The sequence below is a fragment of the Ochotona princeps genome, chromosome 21, assembly GCF_030435755.1.
Source record: "Ochotona princeps isolate mOchPri1 chromosome 21, mOchPri1.hap1, whole genome shotgun sequence".
Taxonomy (NCBI): Eukaryota; Metazoa; Chordata; class Mammalia; order Lagomorpha; family Ochotonidae; genus Ochotona; species Ochotona princeps.
In genome coordinates, this window is record NC_080852.1 from 5,333,300 (window position 1) to 5,353,697 (window position 20,398).

The 20,398-nt window shown below is 43.4% G+C and overlaps 1 protein-coding gene across 3 annotated transcripts in view; it reads right to left on the reverse strand.

The window, feature by feature from the left end:
- Positions 1 to 1,565: 1,565 nt before the first annotated feature.
- SPIRE1 (spire type actin nucleation factor 1) overlaps positions 1,566 to 20,398 on the reverse strand; it is a 156,090-nt gene continuing 137,257 nt past the window's right edge. The window contains exons 10-17 of one of the 3 annotated variants that reach the window (XM_058679056.1): positions 18,435 to 18,573; positions 13,902 to 14,044; positions 10,573 to 10,746; positions 6,064 to 6,201; positions 5,219 to 5,289; positions 4,672 to 4,699; positions 4,437 to 4,573; positions 1,566 to 3,656 (exon numbers count right to left, since the gene is read on the reverse strand). In XM_058679056.1, coding sequence (XP_058535039.1) covers positions 3,398 to 3,656; positions 4,437 to 4,573; positions 4,672 to 4,699; positions 5,219 to 5,289; positions 6,064 to 6,201; positions 10,573 to 10,746; positions 13,902 to 14,044; positions 18,435 to 18,573 — 1,089 coding nt within the window. In that variant the 3' untranslated portion in view covers positions 1,566 to 3,397. The remainder of the gene's footprint in view (positions 3,657 to 4,436; positions 4,574 to 4,671; positions 4,700 to 5,218; positions 5,290 to 6,063; positions 6,202 to 10,572; positions 10,747 to 13,901; positions 14,045 to 18,434; positions 18,574 to 20,398) is intronic. The other 2 variants (XM_058679055.1, XR_009247400.1) reach the window with 2 other exon arrangements.

A 20,398-nucleotide genomic window follows, 5' to 3' on the forward strand; every position in this document is an offset into this window, starting at 1 on the left:
CTTGAAATCATACATGTTAAATATCCACAGTTATTCCTCCATAAAGCTGTTTTAAAAGATTTACCTGCACATGATAAAAGCTTTACTTACACATAATAAAAGCTTTACTTACACATAATAAAAGTCTCCGTTTTTTGCGACTTCATAATAAAACGTTATGTACTCTGTGAACCATTTTAATTTTCTACCCTGCCAAGATTTAAAAAAAAAAGGGGGGCGGTCACAGCAGTGGCGGGCTTGTTTTCCCAGGGCTGTCCTTGTGGACAGTGGTTCTCAAATGGCCCTCTGGCCGCTGCTCATGACATCTTGCCTTCCCAACCTGTGTGACTCCTGACAGCCAGTCACCAAGGGCAGCACCGCTTGACATGAGGCACTCAACACGGGCGGTCTGATGAAAGCCATTTTATTCTTCCCTAAATAAATTTCTTTTAAAATAAAAGAGTTTAATGGAAAACACTTTAGTACTGTCATGTAGCCCTGGATGCCAGCAACACCTGACGTTGACACACACAGGAAGCCAGTCAGTAGGACACACTTCTGCATGGTCCTTCAACAGTGCATGTACACAATACTCTACTAGTTTGCTTTAGCACATAATTTAAAACTTTATGTTTTCTGTATGAACACCTAAAATTAGGTCCTGTATTTATTAGTAGAGTTAGAAAAATAAAAGCTTTAGAAATTTCATGGTATGCCTTCATGATGATAATCACATAATCATTTCAAACATAAGATGATTTTAAAAATTCCTACATTAATAGCCTTCTCAGTTTAACTTAAAAAGGCTTAAGACTCAAAATCTAGTAAGACTGTTAATGTACATATAAATTAATTTTCACTTGCCTTGGGAGAGTTAACTCCCACTGTCCACTGAACGAGCGCCTTTCAAATATTAATACATATGTTACAGTATTTACAAACATCCCTACATACTCTGACACTGATACGAAGGCAAGCACGGATTTCCCAACACGGTAACTCATGGCGCTGGTACCAATGGAAGTAAGAGCAGAACAGCAGGGAATAAGACAGAGGAGGAACCCTGCGAAGGCAGGTTATGAGAACAGAAAGTGCTGCCTGAGGTCAGACGAGGCTAAGGACTTTAGAATTTAGCTGCGTTAACTCCCATTTCATGGGGAGAAGAGCTAACTCAAGAGTACGGAGGAACAGGTACGTGTCCTGGGTGAGACAGGGTTAAACTAAATGCAAGACTTTGTGTTGGCACCCAAAATAGTGCAAACTAAAACTTCTACAATTTTAACTGTGCCTAGGCCTTTTCTTAGCTACTTTTCGCAAATTGTTTCAGATGGACACACCGCATACTTGATCTCCTTAATGTACCTGGTAAAGCGCCTTATTACTGTTGGCATTCACATTCTGATGCGCTGTGAAGAGGGGGTCACAGTGTTCAAACCACCTTGCCCCGCATCACAAAGCTCAAGAAGACAGATTTACAAAAAAAAAAAAAAAAAAAAAAAAGAATAAAAATGTTAGAATCTGGAAAAAAAAAAAAAAAGAAGATAGTCTCTTCTTGTGTAGGTGAACTAAATTCTCACTGCGGGTGGTTTAGTCATTGCTTTAAAAAGAATACTTCCCTCCAGGTGCATGTCTTCAGACACACGCAAGCTACCACCTTCTCCCTGAACCATGAGGAGGTCAAACCAAGCAGCCAGCAGACAGGTGGCTAGCTGGCCAGAGTATCAAGTTCAGGGCATCTCCTGGAGAATTTTCCAAATGGCATTTCCCTGGTATAATTGTTAGAGCTCCTGAACAACAGTTGCGAACATAACGGAAGCTTAACTGAGTTTATGTAACCGACAATGGTTCTCGGGTGGCCCATGTTTAACATGCAAATATAGAAGGTCTGTTAACATGCATTATTTTAGTCAACTGTTAAATTTTATTTCATTAGGTAATTTAAAGCCATTTACTAAATTTAAAATTTAAAGTCATTAAAAATTACTTATTGGAGCAGTTCCGAGGTATTATCGTTAACTTAAAGAGGAAATGTTACTGTATTTTGATGCAGTATGAACGTGACGGCCATGCCTTTTGTTAAATGGTGCTGTCACAGTGTTGATTGCATTGGTGTTCTGCGCCTTTCAAGAAATCATTGTGTATGTGTACTGTGTGATTTTTCCGACATTCATGGCAATTTGAGTTGGTTGGTCATTTCCCAGCATTATCAAAATAATAAAGTCCATGGTATGGGTCAAAGAAACAGAAATTTCAGGTGTACAAAGCTGCCCTTCAATTTACCATCATCAAAAACTCAACTCATTATTTTGAGTCATTTGTAAGGAAAGCTAGTTGCAAAAAGCATCCAAAAACTTTGCCTGGCAGCAGGTTAATTCTTAGGGGAATAACTGCAAAAGAGCTAGGTATTTTTTTTTTCTTTCAAAATTCATTTATAAAAATAAATTTCAGTTTGCGATTTTAGGTACCAAATTGTGACTGAATTTAGTCATGATGGCTCCCTATAAAGTTGTGAAAAACGTTGAAAATGTATGAGTGCCAGCTCATTTCCCTCCTGGCACCCTATGCTGTCCCAGCTCTTCTCACAGTTAACCAAAATACATTCAACAGCTTGACAGGTTTATCGCCTTCCCTTGTCCTGAAATCCCAGCAAAACTTAGCTCCTAGACCTCCCTTATCAAATTCCTAGTATCCACTATTGTACATCCATGACAGGGAAGGAAAGTGTCACCCACTCATGAGACACCTGATCAGAGCGCCAGACGGACGCTGGCTGCTCAGAGGAAATGGCCGTCCTCGTGGGCGCACAACTTATTGCGATATCCTGCACTGGGACGCAGGATTAAAGTCCCACAGACAATTTTTTTTTAAATCTCAGGGCAACAATAAGTTAGAAATCAGTTGAGTGGTTGTTGGTTTTGTGCTGTGAGACGATGAAGAGCCTGGCCCGCCTCCTGCTACCTGGCGTACGGCAGGGCTCTGGGCTGCTATGTACATAAGGTAGGAACACTGTCATGTGGAAATGCCAATATGACTTACTGCTTAAAACTGTGCTAACATCGACACCTCTGTCACACTGATTTCTCACGTGAGAAGCTTTTTGCCTTAGTCAAGAAATCATTTGAAGAAGAATAAAGAACTGAGCCAAGGAAAAAGGGTCAGGCTTCCAAATCCACGCATTCACAAAAGCAAGTTTCAAACTCTCGTCCTCCCTCAGTGCAAATGAGCAATTGGCTGACCTGCCACACGGATTCAATCGACATGGACACAGCAGTCTGTGTAACAATGCAATGCAGTAAAAGTCAGACCGAATGCAACTTCACACCTGTTCAGTGAGACTGCGGGGAGGAGAGCCGGTCTGGGTCAGTGTTCTTGCGCACGAATGCCAACCTGGACACAAAAGCAGCTGCAAGGCACAGGCTCAGATTTCATTGATAGTCCTCTCGGAAGGGCAGTACTCTGAGGGGCCTGCTGAGGACATGTAGAAGGACTGTGTTTTCCTTTTCAACCGGGCTCTTTTGTTGGCCAGCACCAGGCTGCGCCGGCTTGAGCTGATGATTTCCGAAATGAACTTTTTGCAGTCTACGCACACTTCCATGGTGCTCCAGTCCTCCATGAGCTCCTTGGGAAACTGCAGCTCTTCATCTGATCTGTCCACAGACTTGGATTTTGAGGAGAACCTAGAAGAAGAATGTCTGGCATCATTCGTTTTAGAGCTGTAATACTTACAAAATAGGAATAGCTGCTGCCAAATCATCAAGGAACAAATGAGTGTTTTCGTATGTCATGTTTTTCCAAAGAATACTTTTTTTAAAAAAAAAAAAACTGGAGACAAGGTTAAAAAATATGTAACTTTTAGCCAACAGAAAACCTATTTGATTTCAAAACAATATTGAGAATTTTTTTTCCTTCTAGAACTTCCGCACTTCACGGTGCTCACCTGATTATCACACAAATGTGGACTGTCAATTTCAACAACTACAATCCGCTGATGAACTATTGAGGCTTCCGAAGGTCTTGCAAGCTCTAACCCCAGGGATCCAAGGAGCCTGTGTCAGTATCAGTGAATGCTAAATCGGCAGCTCTTAGTATAAAGCTGTGTTTCTGTTTTTATAATAGTAAAGGAAGTCAAAGCTATTGAAAAGCACTGTCAACACAGCATTAAAGAAACTTTCAGAACCAGGGAAGAGGAAGAAGGATTAGACTTAGTTCAGTGCAGTTTTCCAACTTCATTGCAAACAACAGTTTTAAATGTAGATAGATGGTTATAGAACACAGAAGCTGAGAGTGTAAAGCAGAAATAAATCAAACGATATGATTAAAGTATCCTTCAAGCATAGCATTATCCCTGGAGAAATCACCTCTGGTTGCCTCAGAGATCTGTATGCACTGCACCGGGTCCGTCTGGAGGCCCAGCATGCTTTGCGTAAGGGGCTGGGAAGGTGCACACACCCACTCACCTGGCGATGCTCCGAAGTGGCCGCTGGTGGCCAGCGGAGGGCTTTTCTGGCCTCACGCAGCTTTCTCCTCTTTGCAAGGCAGAGGGTCCCAATGAAAAGATAGGAAGTGTGGAGTATGGCTTGGAGGGTAGCCGCATCTATCATGCCAAATAAAACCGAGCATGAGCATAAGTACTCTTCAAAGATGCGGTCATTAAAATGAGCAGAAGTTATGGTTTAACTAAGTTCAGCTTACCTTTTTGCAACACTGTGAGCACACGGGCCTGTGTACAGAATCACAAGTATTACTTGGCATGACACAAAGCATGTTTATGGAGCAGGATGGCTGGACTGCTGTGTATATATTTACAATTAATGGCAAAAACCCAATCTTTACCAAAACATAAGAAATCATACAACTGTGCATTGTCAAAAAAGGCTATCAATCTGTAAAACTCTTATATAAAGAAGGATCAAATTTATATCTGTCTCAAATTTTTTAGGGGTCCATCTTGGGACCACATGTAGCATTTTTTGGTTTAAACATATTATTAGAATCCTCCTGGTTATGTAAAAGAAATAATATGCCTTGGCAACTTTGCTAGGTCCAACATTAAATCATTATTTGGCCCAGATTTTTAAGCTAATCAGTGTTCCTAACTGCAAGGGTAGCAGACAGTCATAAAACAGAATGATTTCTAATATTATTTTTGAGTAGAAAAATAATGGCATAGTGAAGGTAATCGGTATTTTGTTTTATGATTTTTAAAAGTGATCTTTTCATAAGTTATCAAGCACCTTACCTCTTACAGAACTGACAGGTGTAAGACCAAGTGAAGAAGGAAAACCTCCTGGTTCGGCAACAAAAGCAGAGCTAAAAGACACAAAGTTCAAAGGAGAAAAGCAGCATGGCTAAGAGTTGATCTGTCTCCCACATCTGAGTAGGCGTCACACTGATGAGCGGGAGGAACTCGGGAGGAACTGTTGATGGCTGCTTGGTATGTAATGATAACACTACTTTTAAAAGGCCAATCTCTCAAACATCTCACTGCTGTGGAAGTAATCTAAAGAAGGTTTTGCAAAATCCTTCCTCTGCTTTTCAAATAGAGTCTTCCTTATAGCTCTCTTAAATGTATGATGACTGGGACCGGTGTTTGGTCTACTGTCCAGAATGATCACGTCCCACACTGATGGGCCAGACTCGCTCTGTTCCTCACTGTAGTTATCCAGCAATGCGGGTGCTGGGAGGCAGTGATGGCTCAAGCAGCTGTGTGGGAGACCTGGATTGTGTTTTTGGCTCCTGGTTCTGGCCTGTCCTAGTTTGGCTGTTACAGGCATTTGGGGGACTGAACCATGATATAGCTCTCTCCTTGTCTCTCAAGTAAATTAAATGAATTTTAACAGTTGACCAAATGTGCCGTTTTACAAAGGAGTATCATTTTTTTATGCTATCTTTTCCATAGATATTGATCTCCAAAAGAAAAATAAATAACCTCTTGTGAGTGAGGCAGAAGAAGCATAACTATCTCTGAGAATCCAAACATCTTGCCTCCTAAGCTCCCTTGAGGGCCTATGCCATCCGGCCAGGAGCTCACATCCGGGCCTGGCCATCCTGCCCTGCTGTCCAATTAGCGTTAAATGCCTCTACCTTTCCTTTTTTCAGGGCGGTGTAGACATCTTTATACTGTTGGTATTTCTCCAGTTCTGCCTTCACCAGGACCTGACGAATATGCATGACTTCCTCCACAGTGAGAGCAAGGCATTCCACTGGGTAGCAGAATTCTTCCTGAAATTCAAAACTCCATGTAAGACACTTATCTTTGCTGCAGAACTGCAGAACCTCCCTTCAGCTCAGACACCTGGGTTAGTAGATTCAGAGAAAAGAAGAGGTTTCCCATGATCACTGGGACAGAACTGGCTCCCTCTGGGGACCACATCATGTGTGATTACGCTGAGGCCATAGAAGGCAAAAAAACTTCCAGGGGACCACGTGAAACTGTAGCCTTTGCAATTCCCAATAAATCTATACTTGTGTTTAAATATTCTGCCTCTTGTAACTTTATTCCATTAAGCAGAACTATGTATCTATTCTTCAAATCTTCAAAACAATCTTTTTTTTTCTATTTATCTTTCCACTTGCACGGTCGTTAAATATAATTTTTTTAACATATATTTTTATTGCATTTCCTTTTTTTTTAAAAAAAAACAATCTTGTTCTAAACCAACTTGCATAGGTTTTCTTCTGTGGTTATTCCAAAATACAACATTCAGTGTTCTGTTTTACATTCTGTCATAAACCGCAGATCCACAACTCTAGTGGCTCTGTCTTAAAAACTAGTTCGTGGTACCCAGAATAGCCAGAAGAAGGGGGTTAGTAATGTATACCGACAAGCATTATTTAGTGATCAGTTACATCAGCATGCACTTCACAGAATCCTCTCACTGCGAGTGGAACCGGAAGGCCAACAGCGAGGTCTGCAGCCCTGTGGCTCTCTCTCTGGGCTGTCTGCCCCTCCAGTTCTCTGAATTCCTGCTATTACTTTTCAGCAACTGCTGATTGTGCAAGTCAGCCTGGGGAGGCTGCGGAGAGACTGAGGAATTTAATATTATTTATCCTGGCAGTGTTATGTTAATGGCTTCCCTAAAAACAGCTGCGAAAGATGTTGATGTAACTGATCCCATTGAGTGGGAGCCTCAGGCTCATCCGCTCGCCATCCGGCCACACTTGATTGGAGGATCTAAGAGAAAGACAGAACAGTCTTGTGCATTCGGGCTCTGCCAGGCTTCAAGGGGCCATTGTGGTGCAGTGACACTGAAACTGAATGTTCTCAGCACAAACACATTATAATTCACTCCCCCCAACACACAATAGCATTGCTCACAGGCTTTCGGGGACACAAACAAGCCAAATGGGAAAGCACATGACCATGAATGCGGACAGTTTATGGAGTTTTAACACTCAGTTCTGTCTTTCAATCAGAAAAACAAATAAATCTAGGTTGCGTCTTGGCAAACATTAGCATTTATTAAAAACTGCAGGTGGGAGAACTACAGATCTTCATTGAAAATCAATCCAAAATCAACTCGTCATGCTAACATAAGGGATTTAAAATTAGCTGAAAAAATGTTACCAGGAAAAAAACCCTGTATTTGTAACATAGGAGTATACTACTATTTGGAGGGTAGGGGGTGGTTTGTTCTGAGAGATTACATCATATACTCGAAGATGCCCAAAATACTCATTTGAAAGAAAAAAATCACCCATCACACTTTTTTTTTCTTTCAATGGGAAAAACTTTCCAAATGATAGGATTAAATTGGCACATTCAGTATCTACTTGGTTCGCTTCAGCCTGAGGAAACAAGAGTAGAGTCAAGTGGGAACAACGAACTGCCTCTCTGAAGGTTAAGCCATTGAAATCGAACCCTGGGATTGGCACTGTGGCACAGCGAGTTACGCCACTTCATGTGACGCCAGTATCCCGAGGGACAGTTTGAGTAATGGCTGCTCCACTTCAGATCCAGTCGCCTGCAAGGCGCTTGGGGAAGCAGCAACAGATGGCCCAAATGCTCGAAACCAGATTAGAATACCAGGTTTCCAGCTTCAGCCTAGTTCAGCCCTCTTTATTATGGCCATCTGTGAGACTCAACCAGTGAACGGAAGACTGTTCTCTGCAACCCTGCCTTTCAAATGAAGAGATTCTTAAAGGAAAAACAAAAAAACAATCAAAAAACTCCACACAACTGAATGTAAACTTAGTAAGGCGTGGCAGCTGAACACATCTGAATGACAGCCCCACTCTTCACGTATTTTAGAAATAATTTTCCTAGGATCAATTTTCTTTATCAGCGAGGAACGTGAGTATGATACATTTTCTGATAGCTTAATTAGCATGTGACAAAACTGCTACGCTCTTACAAAACAGTGTTTGAATCTAGCAAATAACCAGATATTCACTACTGAATTTGTCATCTCACAGAAAACCAGGTAACCAGAGCTGCTCTTCTGCTTGCTAGTAAGGTATCAAATAGTGCCAATTTCCTTGATTTGGCAACCAAGATACCTGGGTATCTCAGGAAGGCAGTAACTCTTTTTTTAATTTGTGGGGATACGCCAGCAGACATAATAAACCTGACAGCTTGAGCTTCCCTCTTCAGCCTCAAGTCACCGAGGCGCTTAGTGAAGCACACTTTTTCAACTTACTGCTTTGAATGATACACAAATCCAGTGCTTCAGAGGACGCAGTAAGAATTCCCAGGTTTTTGTTTGTTTTCTTATTTTTTTCCCACATTAAAATTTATTAAGGGTATAAAGGAGGCTACTGAAATTTTAAAAATATGAAATCTGACTGTGCTTTGAGGCTTTAAAAACTATTTTAACTGTAAAAATCTGTGGGGTGCTATTTTGTTTTTTAAAAATTTCAAGCATACTACTTACTGGTTAGTAAAATAATTTTCATCAGGTCAAATGCTAATGTTTTAATTCTGGAGCTTTCCCAAGGACAACAAAACTTGAATGCAACATGAAAAAAAAATCAGCAAATAATTGCTATAGAATGGCTTTCTCCCGACAGCTAACAAAAATATTATCTCAACATCCCAAAGTCACACTGAACCTGAGCTGCTCCCGTGGTGCTGCTATTGTTCTAAGGGGTGCACAGCACCCAGGGTTCAAATGGTGGGGGAGGGCCTTGCACATAGGACATAGAACACAGGGGATCCCACTACCAAGCCCCCAGCCCACCTGAGTGAGAGATGGGGACAAAGGGTGAGGACCGTGCCAGCATAAACCTATTTTTTCTTGTTGTATTCAAACGTGAATCCTAGATTTAAGGAAGGAGAAGCTAAATCTTTGGCTTTTAATAAGGATTACAACATACTCTAGAGGCAGACATGCCTTTAAATGTGATTTGTACACATGTCATTAAAATCTCTGAGTTTTTGTTGAATATTCTGGTTACATTTTACCATTCAAAGAGGTTGAGATTGTACAGCACAGAGGCTACAGAGCATGTGGTAAAACTGTGCTGATGAGTCACGACAGACAGCAGCAGGGGAATCATGGTTTATGTGGTCTTCCTCATCAGCCAAAGCTTCATAGGTGAATAGCAGGTGGTTGAATATTATCCATAAGAGCCACTGGTTTCTGGTTTCCAGTTAACCAAAGGGAGGCGCATTTAAGCAAAAACAGCAATTTTAAGTTTAATTAAGGTTTAAAACCTGAAGTAGTATGTGGCCTTGCTGTACAGACAGTTACTGGGGAAGGATAGCAGGATGAGGCCGTCCTGACGAGTTACATTAAGGAGTGGTGAGTGAAAAACTGTCCCCTACACTTGACCACATGCTGCCCAAGGTGCTGGTCTAACTGAAAAGGACAGAGACTGACGCCATATTTCAAGATAATTTTATTTGCCGTCTGGTCTCCTTTCTACCTCAAGATGTGTTAATAAGGAGGAGTAACAGAGAAGTTGCTGCTGGGTCATTCTGATGGGTACCCTGAAGAGTACTACACTGAGGCAGGGGGCCTTGACATGGTCCCAGGGTTTTAAATTTCACTTCCCTGAAGGTTAATGTAATCCAGTACTAAAATACAACATTCAGCGTAAAAATCTTAACAAACGGTAAGAAAGCACACAATTATTTTAAATAACCACATCAACAGAAAAGAAACTGAAAACTTTCCTCTTCAGAGGAACAACACCCTACCACAAGGTACTGGACACAGTCAGATGTTTGGCACCGGGAGCCCGTCTTTTGGGCATCTGGCCCTCAGAGCTTGGTGGCATGGCAGGAGCCACCTGCCAGCTGAGTCACTGACTGCTCTTCTGAAGGTGGGGGGAGACCCAGAGAAAAGCACCATTGGCACCCAGAGTACTTCCAGCACATGGAGCTACAAGGGAGCACTGCCCTGAGACAAACACCCAGGTGCCATCTCAATCTGATGCTGCATTTAGAGTTTGTTGTCCTTTCAAAGTCATTTCCCTCTCAGCTGAAATCGTGGTGGGATCTATGCATCCTACACAAGATTGGAATCAATGATCAGAAGCAAAGTGCCGGTCTAAGCTGTTAATTTCTCGCAGAGTGCAGTAGCTAGAGCATCACTGTTGAAATGATACAGAGAGTCAAATAATCCCCAGACCCAGCAGAAAGAGGCCAACCTTTGAGGATTTCCACCTGCTGGTAAAAGCTCTCTCACACAGATAATACATAGCCCCTGCTACCCCAAACATGGCTGCTTCAAAAGGATGAGAGCTGAGCAGAGAAGCTGCTTGTATGGTAGAAAAAAGTGGTCGGAAAGGCGTCCTGGGCCATACACTGGTTATCCTAGGAACCTGAACAATAAATAAGGGAGAAAAGAAAATGGCAGGAAACAAGAAAAGCAGAAAATAACGCTGAACACAGTGACCTACAAACAGTAACACAGAAAATAAAAAAACAAACAAAACAGAAAACCCCACGAGGATGGGAACAGTCCACACCACGTCTGCATCTGAGTATGCGGTAAGTCAGAAACCGAACCTTGAACTGTTGCCCGGAGAGTGCAGAGACCACACTGCAAAGTCACACTTTGGATTGTTCCAGCTGGGTGGCCCTGTGAGCATTCTGAGTCCCCCCACCCAGGGGTGCTGGGCTGTAGGACAGAGCGAATGGCTTCCTGAGCAAGCACAGGGTCCGGGGGGAAGGGATTCATAAAGAAAAGCTGTGCCTGGGTTTCAAGATTTCTTTGCACCAAAATAAATTTATCTTTTAATTCCACTTTCCAACAAACTTTCTGAAGTTCCCTAGTATACAACAAGCACCCTCCTTCGTGACAGTCTACCTTAACCTAGAAGGGGAGTCACCCCCAATCATTAGACCACACGATAAATAAAAAAATACATTTCATACATCCTAAGGAAAGGGATGGTGGCAGATTCCAGACCCTATGGAGGTGTACCAAAAAGTTTAAAAAAAAAATAAATCTAGATTTAAAAAAATAAAATGAAGCTGAAAATTCAAATTAATTACTGTACTTACCATGCTCCTGTGTCTTTTTGGGAATCCCAAGGTGGCTACTGTCAGCCTTAAGCTCATTTTTATCTTTGCTGATACTAGGAGGAACGGGGCAAGGGTCGTCCTCTACGTCCCTCTGTGGACCTGCTCCTTGTCCCTCAGCCTAAGCCCCAACGAGGCAGACCTGGGAGCTCTCCCGCTGCCTGTTCAGAGTCCCTGCATACTGACTGCCATTGTTTTTTCTTGCCCTCCTTCTTTATCTGCAAAATATGTCATATAGGATCACAGTCTGCCCAAGCAGGAGTTCAGCTTTGCCACATCTCTGTTATACACTGAATGTTTGGCATAACCTCTAATATCAGCTAACATGACACTGTGCTTGGTAATTCTTTCACACTGATATTTTTTGGGTTTAAGTCTGTCTGCAATAATGATGTTGTATGATCATAAGGGTCAGGTTAAAGTTGGTGAAATGATATACTGATTTCTAGGAAAAGCTTAGTCAAACATCACCAAGGAGTTCCCTATCAAGTACATTTTTAAAAGATTTATTTATTTTTATATGAAAGGCAGATTTACAGAGAGGAGAGACAGAATGATCTTCCATTCTCTTGTTTGCTCTCCAAATGAGTGCAATGGCTAGAGCTGAGTCAATCCGAAGCCAGGAGCCAGGAGTTTCTTCCTAGTTTCTCATGGGGGGTGCAGGGGTTTCTTTCTCAGGCCAAAAGCAGGGAGCTGGATGGGAAATGGAGCAGTAAGTACCTGAACCAGTGTCCACAGGGCATACTGGTACCTGCAGTTGGGGGATTAGTATATCTTTAAGCTGTGACAGTAACACAGATTATGGTAAAGCAATGACTTACTCATTTTAAAAATATGCAATTAGATGGTGCTGGTCAGTTATGCTTTTCTTTTGGAAACAACTAACAAGGCAGTACTCAACGCTTTATCAAAATAGCATTTTTTTTCCTAGTGAGTATACCTGGGTTAGAGGAATCCTATTGGAAATTGTCATAAAATCATCAGCTGTTAAGTAGTGTTGTTTTGGAATAGAGATGACTGAACAAATAACAACCCTCTAAATTCTATTCAAACTTGCTGTGTTGGGGTTGGCAATGTGGTGAGGCAGTAAACTACTCCCATATTGAAGCGCTGGTTTGAGTCCTGGCTGCTCTGCTTCTAATTTAGCTCCCTGATAATTCACCCGGGGAGGCTTCAAATGATGGCCCAAGTACTTTAGCTTCTGACACTATGTAGGGGAAACACGGTTGGAGTTCTTGGCTTCTGGCTTTGGCCTGGCTCAGCCCCAGCTGTTGTAGCCATTTCGGGAATGAACCAAAGGTGGAAGATCTCTTTCTCTCTGTCGCTCCCTCTTTTCCTATTGCTGTTTCAATAAAAAATAATAGTAAGAAGAAAAACAAAAACTCAAACCTCCTGGGCCCGGCATGATGGCCTAGCAGCTAAAGTCCTCTCCTTGAAAGCCCCGGGATCCCATATGGGCGCTGGTTCTAATCCCGGCAGCTCCACTTCCCATCCAGCTCCCTGCTTGTGGCCTGGGAAAGCAGTCGAGGACGGCCCAATGCTTTGGGACCCTGCACCCGTGTGGGAGACCCGGAAGAGGTTCCTGGTTCCTGGCATCGGATCGTCGCGCATCAACCCATTGCGGCTCACTTGGGGAGTGAATCATCGGATGGAAGATCTTCCTCTCTGTCTCTCCTCCTCTCTGTATATCTGACTTTGTAATAAAATAAATCTTTTTTTAAAAAAAAAACTCAAACCTCCTTGTGTTCACAATAATCACACTGTCCCTTCACAGTAAGGGACACCTGTTGTTGCAGCATTTGGAGCTGTAAGAGTGAATCACAATCCAAAAGAAAGAACACCAGCATTTTCAAGTGTATCTGATGCAACATCTGTTCTTAGACTGTGAGTAGAATACGGACCGAAGTCCAGCATTTTGCCTGCAAATATTTAGGAAGCCGAGTGAGTGGATCTATAAAGAATGCCTGTAGACCTCCTTTAGCTGGTAGATCTTTAATTCTTCCTGGAGCTCAGTGTGTGCTGTGCAATGGCCTTAGAATAAGTAGCCACTACAAGAACCTGGACATCTCTGGAAAACAGCAAACATCATGAACCGGTCCAAACAGCAGTATCAGTCCCACCATCACACAACGTACTAGAAGCAACGTACCATGATTGCTAGAAAGTCAAATTTCCTCTCATACTTCTGCCTCAATAAAATCATCTACTATTGTCAAATTCTGCCAGGAGTTTTAAAATCAGCTTTTACCAATTTAAAATGGACTATTATCCTTTGAAAAGAACCAAACATTTCTCTAATAATAACCATGCATACTTTCATAAATCTTCCGGAAAAAAAAAAAACCCACATTGTGGTTAAGGGTTCTATTCTAACTTCTGGAAGTTTCCTTCTCCCAGCATCACTGTCTTCCAGCTGAACCCCATTGTACTGGGTAGTCTTTTCGGTACTTACAAGAGAGCGGGAGCTCTGCCGGGATGGGGGCAGAAACTGTCTCACGTTGGTGGGTGTCTCCTTCTCGATGGAATGCCTTCTCTGGGGCGGCTGCCTCCTCTCCGGCTGGGGTGTTGATGAGATGGGCAAGAATTTCGGAGGCTCTGCAGATGCAATCAGATGCAATGAACTCTCTCACAAAACAATTTAGATTCTGCATTTCCTAACAACGCATCCTTTGTCGGGTGAGACAAACACCACATTCCAAGATGACGGATTTAAAGATGCAGGGAAACGACTCAAGATTGTTGGAGGAATGTCTGCCGAGATAATAATAGCAAGGAAAAAGCAAAAATGTTCTGTATGTTTAGATTCAAGCAAACCCAAACACAAAGGTATGAATACAGCCTCAGGTAAATAATGCCTCAGGTAAATAAATGTATGCCCTTTTGAGATCTTCAAATCTCAGGTATTATTTTTAAAAATGCATCCTCCTTTCACGTTCTCTTACAGATAAGGGCCAATGGTGTGGCACAGTAGAGTAAGAGTCTGCCTGCTGCACTGGGGTCCCATATGGGTGTTCATTTTTGTCCCTGCTGCTTTACTTCTGCTCCAGCTCTCTGCTTATGGCCTGGGAAAGCAGTGGAGGATGACCAAAGTCCTTGGGCCCCAGCACCAATGTGGGAGAACCAGTGGAAGCTTCTGACTTTGGATTGGCTACCTGGAGAGTAAACCAGCGGATGAAAGTTCCTTCTTCCCTCTCCCCCACCTTTTCTCTCTGTGCCTCTTATTCACTATGTAACTGTTTTTCAAATAAAGATAATTTTTAAAAAGTTAATTTAAAAAGTTAATACTGTTTACACAGTTGAGAGGGATGCATGCCCATGTGGGCCTCTGATTAGGGTTGGGAAGATCAGGTAGGTTGGAAGGGAAGAGGGCCTTGCTGCCAAACTACCCGGGGATGGGAACTGGTCATTTGATGATGTCTCAGACTCTGATGTGGGGAAGGGGGTTCCGAGGATGTTAACTGAGTGGTTTTGATATTGTTGCTTTTGTTGCTCCAGGGTTGAGAAAATTTTTACAAGGTCTATTGGTTGGCAAACTCCACCTTACTGCATCCATAGGCAGAACATGCTGCAAAGCTTAGCCAGAATCGTTCAATCTGTTCTGCTTTCCATCCTTTGATGGGGCAGTTGACATCATCTGCTGGCACAGCAGCTAGATGAGCTGCTGTCACATGCTTGGTGTGCATCTGGACATGCTGTCCAAGGCACAGGCACCAGCGACTGAGGGGGCCCAGTTCTGATACATGGTTAGACTACACATCCTGTGACTTTCCCTGTGGCTAGGGATTGAGTTAAGTGGTCCAGCCAGGAAGTCCCCACGAAACCTCACCTGGGGTGACTTCAGACTTGATTCTTGTGTGCACCAGGCAGCTCAGGGTTAGATGCAGTCTGCTGCCTGCACCAGCTAACGCACATAGCAGTGGATGCTGCTTGGTCAGTTCTGCCTCACATGCACTGATGGGTGCTGTGTCCTGGCCCAGCCAGCCTGCCACAGACCCGACCCTCATTTATACCAGTGGCTGCGGTGACCCAGTTGGGATGGCCCCCAATATCCTCCACAAAGCCTGCCTACAGTCCCGGTTTGTGTGTGTGCCAACCACTGCTATAGCCTAGCCCAGCCCAGCACACATCCCATCTGTCTCTCATGTACACCCACAGGTGTTGTGGCTTAGCTCAGCCTGACCAGCCTCCAGATTCAGCCCTTACAAATGCCAACAGGTACCACCACCTTGTCTAGCCTGGCCCTGGTTCTTGTTCTTGTGTTCACCAGCAGGAGAGTGCCCACAGTGCCCAGGCATGTTCCTAGCCCCTGATCTTGCACCTGCCAAAGGGTATGATGGTCCAGCCTGACATGACTCACCACCGGTCCTAACACCTCTCAGTGAGTGTTGTGGCCTTGTTTGCTTGGCATGCACTCATTCTGTTTCTTGTGCATGTCAGCAGGTGCAACAGCCTGGCCCACCTCCAGACAAGCCCACCCCTAGTCCCAGCTCTTACTCCCACCAGTGGAGGCAGCAGCACAGCAAGGGAGTCTGGGAAGTTTCCCTACTAGGGCCCACTCTCAGCCCCAGGTCTTGGTGTGCCAGCAGGTGTTGTAGTCTAGTCTGAGATGGCCCACCCCCCAGGCTCAGCATTTGCCAGCAGATGCTACAGCTTGGCTTAGCCCAGCTCACCCTTAGCCTTCGTGTGAACTGGTAGGTTTGTGGTCCAACCCAGCCTGGCCTACACCCTTGTCCTGGCTCTTATGCCAGTATGTGCTGTGAAATGACTCTGCCCAGTCTACTTTCAGACCCAGCTCACACATCTGCTTGTAGTCCAGCCTCGTCTAGCCTGGTATAGCTTGCTCCCAGCCCGAGTTCTTGTGCTCAACAATGGGAACTGTGCCTAGCATGGGAGTTCCCAAAGTTCCTCTACCTGGCCTGCTCTCAGCCCTAGATACATTGGGTACTGATGTTCAGACTGACATGGCTGGCTCCTAGTCCTGATTCTCAACAGTAGGTACTGTGGCCTAGCCTGACTTGCCTGCGACCAATCTGGCTCTCACAGATGGGTATTATAGCCAAGCCCAGCTTGGCCCACTCCCAGACACAGCTCTTGTGTGACCTAGCAAGTCTCATGGCCTAGCCCACCTTGTCCCACAACCATTCTGGCTCTCACAGGCACCAGTGGGTGCTGGGGCCCAGCCGAGTTTGGGCCAGTTCTCTTAGTGATCAGTGGGAGCTGAAGCCCAGCAAGGGAGTCCCAAATTCCCTTACCAGGTTCATTCCCCTGCCTGGATTTTGTACATGTTGGCTGGTGGTTCAACCCAACCTGGCAAGGCTCACCTGCAGTCTCAGACCCTCCTCCTCAGGCAATCTATAGCCCCCCTAACCTGGCAACTGGGCTTGTTTTCTTAGCCCTGAATTTTCTACCTTCCCCACTTTTCTTTCTTTTCTTTTTTTTCAAGGGGGGTAGGAAGCAGAAGCAACTATGCTGGCTTGCTCACCAGCTACTGGCTGTTTTTCTCCCAGAAGTGTAACATTTGCCTAGGCAGAAGGCAATCTAGACAGTTGCTTACCTTTTGGGATAAAATAATTTTTTTTTTAGAAAAGATAAAATTGCAAGCTCTTTTTAAAACATGTTTATCAAGACATTTGTCCTTATATTTAAGTTAAGCTAAATTTAAATAGCAAAAAACAGGTTACATGGTTGATGTAGTACTGAACCATTATTTTCTATTTTGGGATAGTGTTCAAAAGAATTAGTGTCTAAATGGTTTTGTTTTTATATGTCAAAAATACAGAACACTAGAAATAAATGATGCTGCCAGAGAATTATTGAGTGCTTCCTCCTACTCTGTAAAAAGGCTGCTTCAAAGCTGTGGGTGGGGAAAGCAAGAATCAACACTAGTTAAATATGATTCTCTATTCGGTGTCCCATCAGGAGGAATCGCTAAAGGAAGATCCAGAACGTAACTATCACAGTCAAAAAAAACAGAATACAGAAATCCATTACATGATTTAACTGGATCTCAGTCTATTTAATGAGCCAACATTAAGTACAGGAAACAACCAAAGTCGGCTCCTACGGTTTAAGTAATCAGAATGCCTTAAAGAAATTTAATCATTAATATTTCTGTGTATTAAAAAAACAGTCTGTGGCCAATGTTGTGGCAAATCAAATTAAGCTTTTGCCTGTGACACCAGCAGCCCATACAGTCAACAGTTCAAGTCCCTGCTGCTCCATTTCCCACTCAGCTTTCTGCTAATGAGACTGGGAAAGCAGAGAAAGGTGGCCCCTTTGGGCCCCCGCACCCACATGGGAGACCTGGAAGAAGCTCCTGGCTTCTGGCGTCAGCCTGGCCCAGTTTCAGTCATTATGGCCATTTTGGGAGTGAACCAGTAGATGGAAAATCAATCACTCTTTCTCTCTTCCTTTCTAACTGCTTTTCAAATAAAGAAAAAATAATTCTTAAACCCAAGTCATTGTTCAAAGAATATCTTAATAAATAATTTTTAATCCTCATAATGATCTAATGAACAAAGTTACTTTAACAATTCTTTAGAACTTACTCACTATTAGATATGTTGTGAGAATCTGTGACCTTAAGTTAGAAACGTGTTTTCACCATCTATGTATGTATTGGGAGGGGTATGGCAGTGAGGGGGAGTGAGAACAAAAATAAGATTTCTAGGGCTGAGTATTTAAATTCAGACAAGGAAGTAGTTAACATAAAAATACACACAGTTGACCTATTTTTGTAACTATTATCCATAAACGCAGACGCTCCCAATCTGCCCTAGTTAAGGACTTCAGGTTGGCTACAAGCTCAGCTGTACCTTATGACGCCTCTCTAGGAGGGTAACTCACTAGCTACAGCTTACTAGCAAAACATCAGAGTTCTTCTTTTTTACCCAAAAAGATCACAGAAAACTCTGGGATCCCTGCCCCAAGTCAAGTAAGTTTTCAGAGGTGTCCGACTCCAGTTCTTTGGAGCACACACACTTACTCTTCCTCGGGCAAGCAGCTCCGGGTGTGGGCTCCTCAGGGTTGGGGGGAGATACGCCATTGCCGCTTCCGCTGCTGCCACTGCTGCTGCTGCTGCTGCCGCCGCTGCTGCTGCTGACCAACCTGGGCAGAGTGTCCTCCTGAGACAGGCACGGCCAAGAAAGACAGGGAGGGTTTCCTAGACGTCAGAACTCTCATACCACTTAATAACAGTTTACTAAGGAATAATTATTTTTTACAGCAGGTACTAAATTGTAATGTCAAATGGTCAAAGTCAGCAAGAGAGAAAGTAGGAGGGGTCAAGGTAGAAAGGCGTGGGTTTGTGAACCAGCTATACCCTTTCACAGAGCGAGATGAACAAGGCTCTTCGCTACATCCGGTCAAGGGGATCAGGCACCACGGTCCACAGGATTATGGCATGTGTGAGATGAGGCAGTGCATGTGAAAGGCCTCGCACAGTGCCTAGCACATAAGACATGCATTTACATTATTATTAGGGGAATACTGAATACATCCATAAAAATAAAGGACTAGGAGGCCCATGAGGGCAGGTGTTGTAAAGTGCTGCACGCCTAGCAGCAAAACCAATACTTCTTTTTTTTTTTTTTTTAAAGATTTATTCAGTTTATTACAAAGTCAGATATACAGAGAGGAGAAGAGACAGAGAGGAAGATCTTCCATCCGATGATTCACTCCCCAAGTGAGCCGCAACGGCCGGTGCTGCGCCGATCCGAAGCTGGGAACCAGGAACCTCTTCCAGGTCTCCCACACAGGTGCAGGGTCCCAAGGCATTGGGCCGTCCTCGACTGCTTTCCCAGGCCACAAGCAGGGAGCTGGATGGGAAGTGGAGCTGCCGGGATTAGAACCGGTGCCCATATGGGATCCCGGGGCGTTCAAGGTGAGGACTTTAGCTGCTAGGCCATGCTGCCGGGCCCAAAAACCAATACTTCTTAAAAGTGTTTCTTGAATGGATGAAAATAAACATGAGTCTACAAATATGTCCATGATGTACCAAATAAAATCGGAATTTTCCTTGCCAGAGAGACCTTAATTTGACTGAACTGAGGTCCACTATTTATTCATGAAATATTTATTATCTACCATGTAACAAGAGATATACATTAATTAGGAGACCACTAATTCTTACTTGACTACTTATAATACTGCTAAATATTTTCAAACATAGAAAGGAGAAAATCAGAAAAATATGTTGTTCTGTAAATATGTGAGATAGTGAAAGCTCTCTTCGGCCTTAAGGAAGGTGCCATAAATAATTAACCATTCACTAAAAATTTGCCTCATCTAAAGGTTATTGCTTAACTCATTACTTTAAAACCAGTCACAATAAAGAACTATGTAATTAAAAACAAACATTTTGGCATGTAGGTTAAGCTGCCCTTGTAATAATGGAATTCCATTACAAGGGTGGACTCAAGTTGAAGCTGCTCCGCCTCTGATTCAGTTCCTACAAAGTGCCTGGACAAGCAGCCCAAGTGGCTGGGCCCCTGCACCCATGTGGGAGACCTTAACTGAGTTTGGGGCTCCTGCTTCACCCTGAACTAGCCCCAGCCAAGTGGCCACTGTGGAAATGAACAAGCAGATGAAAGATCCCTCTTACTCTACTCTTAAAATGAATCAATAAATCAATAATCTTAAAAAAAAAAGAGGAGGGGTAAGAGAAAAGGCAAAGTAAACAAAAGTTTCTACGGTGGCCTTTATGCTCTTGGAACTTAGCGCAAAGAACAAGTCACACGATCTAAGCACGGCCCATCTACAGGGGAGTGTATAGGTCAAACAATCTCCCAAAAACCTAACAAGCAATTTTCTCTTTCTGCTTATGGAAAGTCACAAGCAAAGGAAGTGAGAGCCAAGAATGTCCCTTAGGAGAAAAAAAAAAAAAAAGAGTCCTACACAGTACTGCTAGGCACTAAGACGCCACTCCTCCTGCCTTAAACAGCAGCCCAT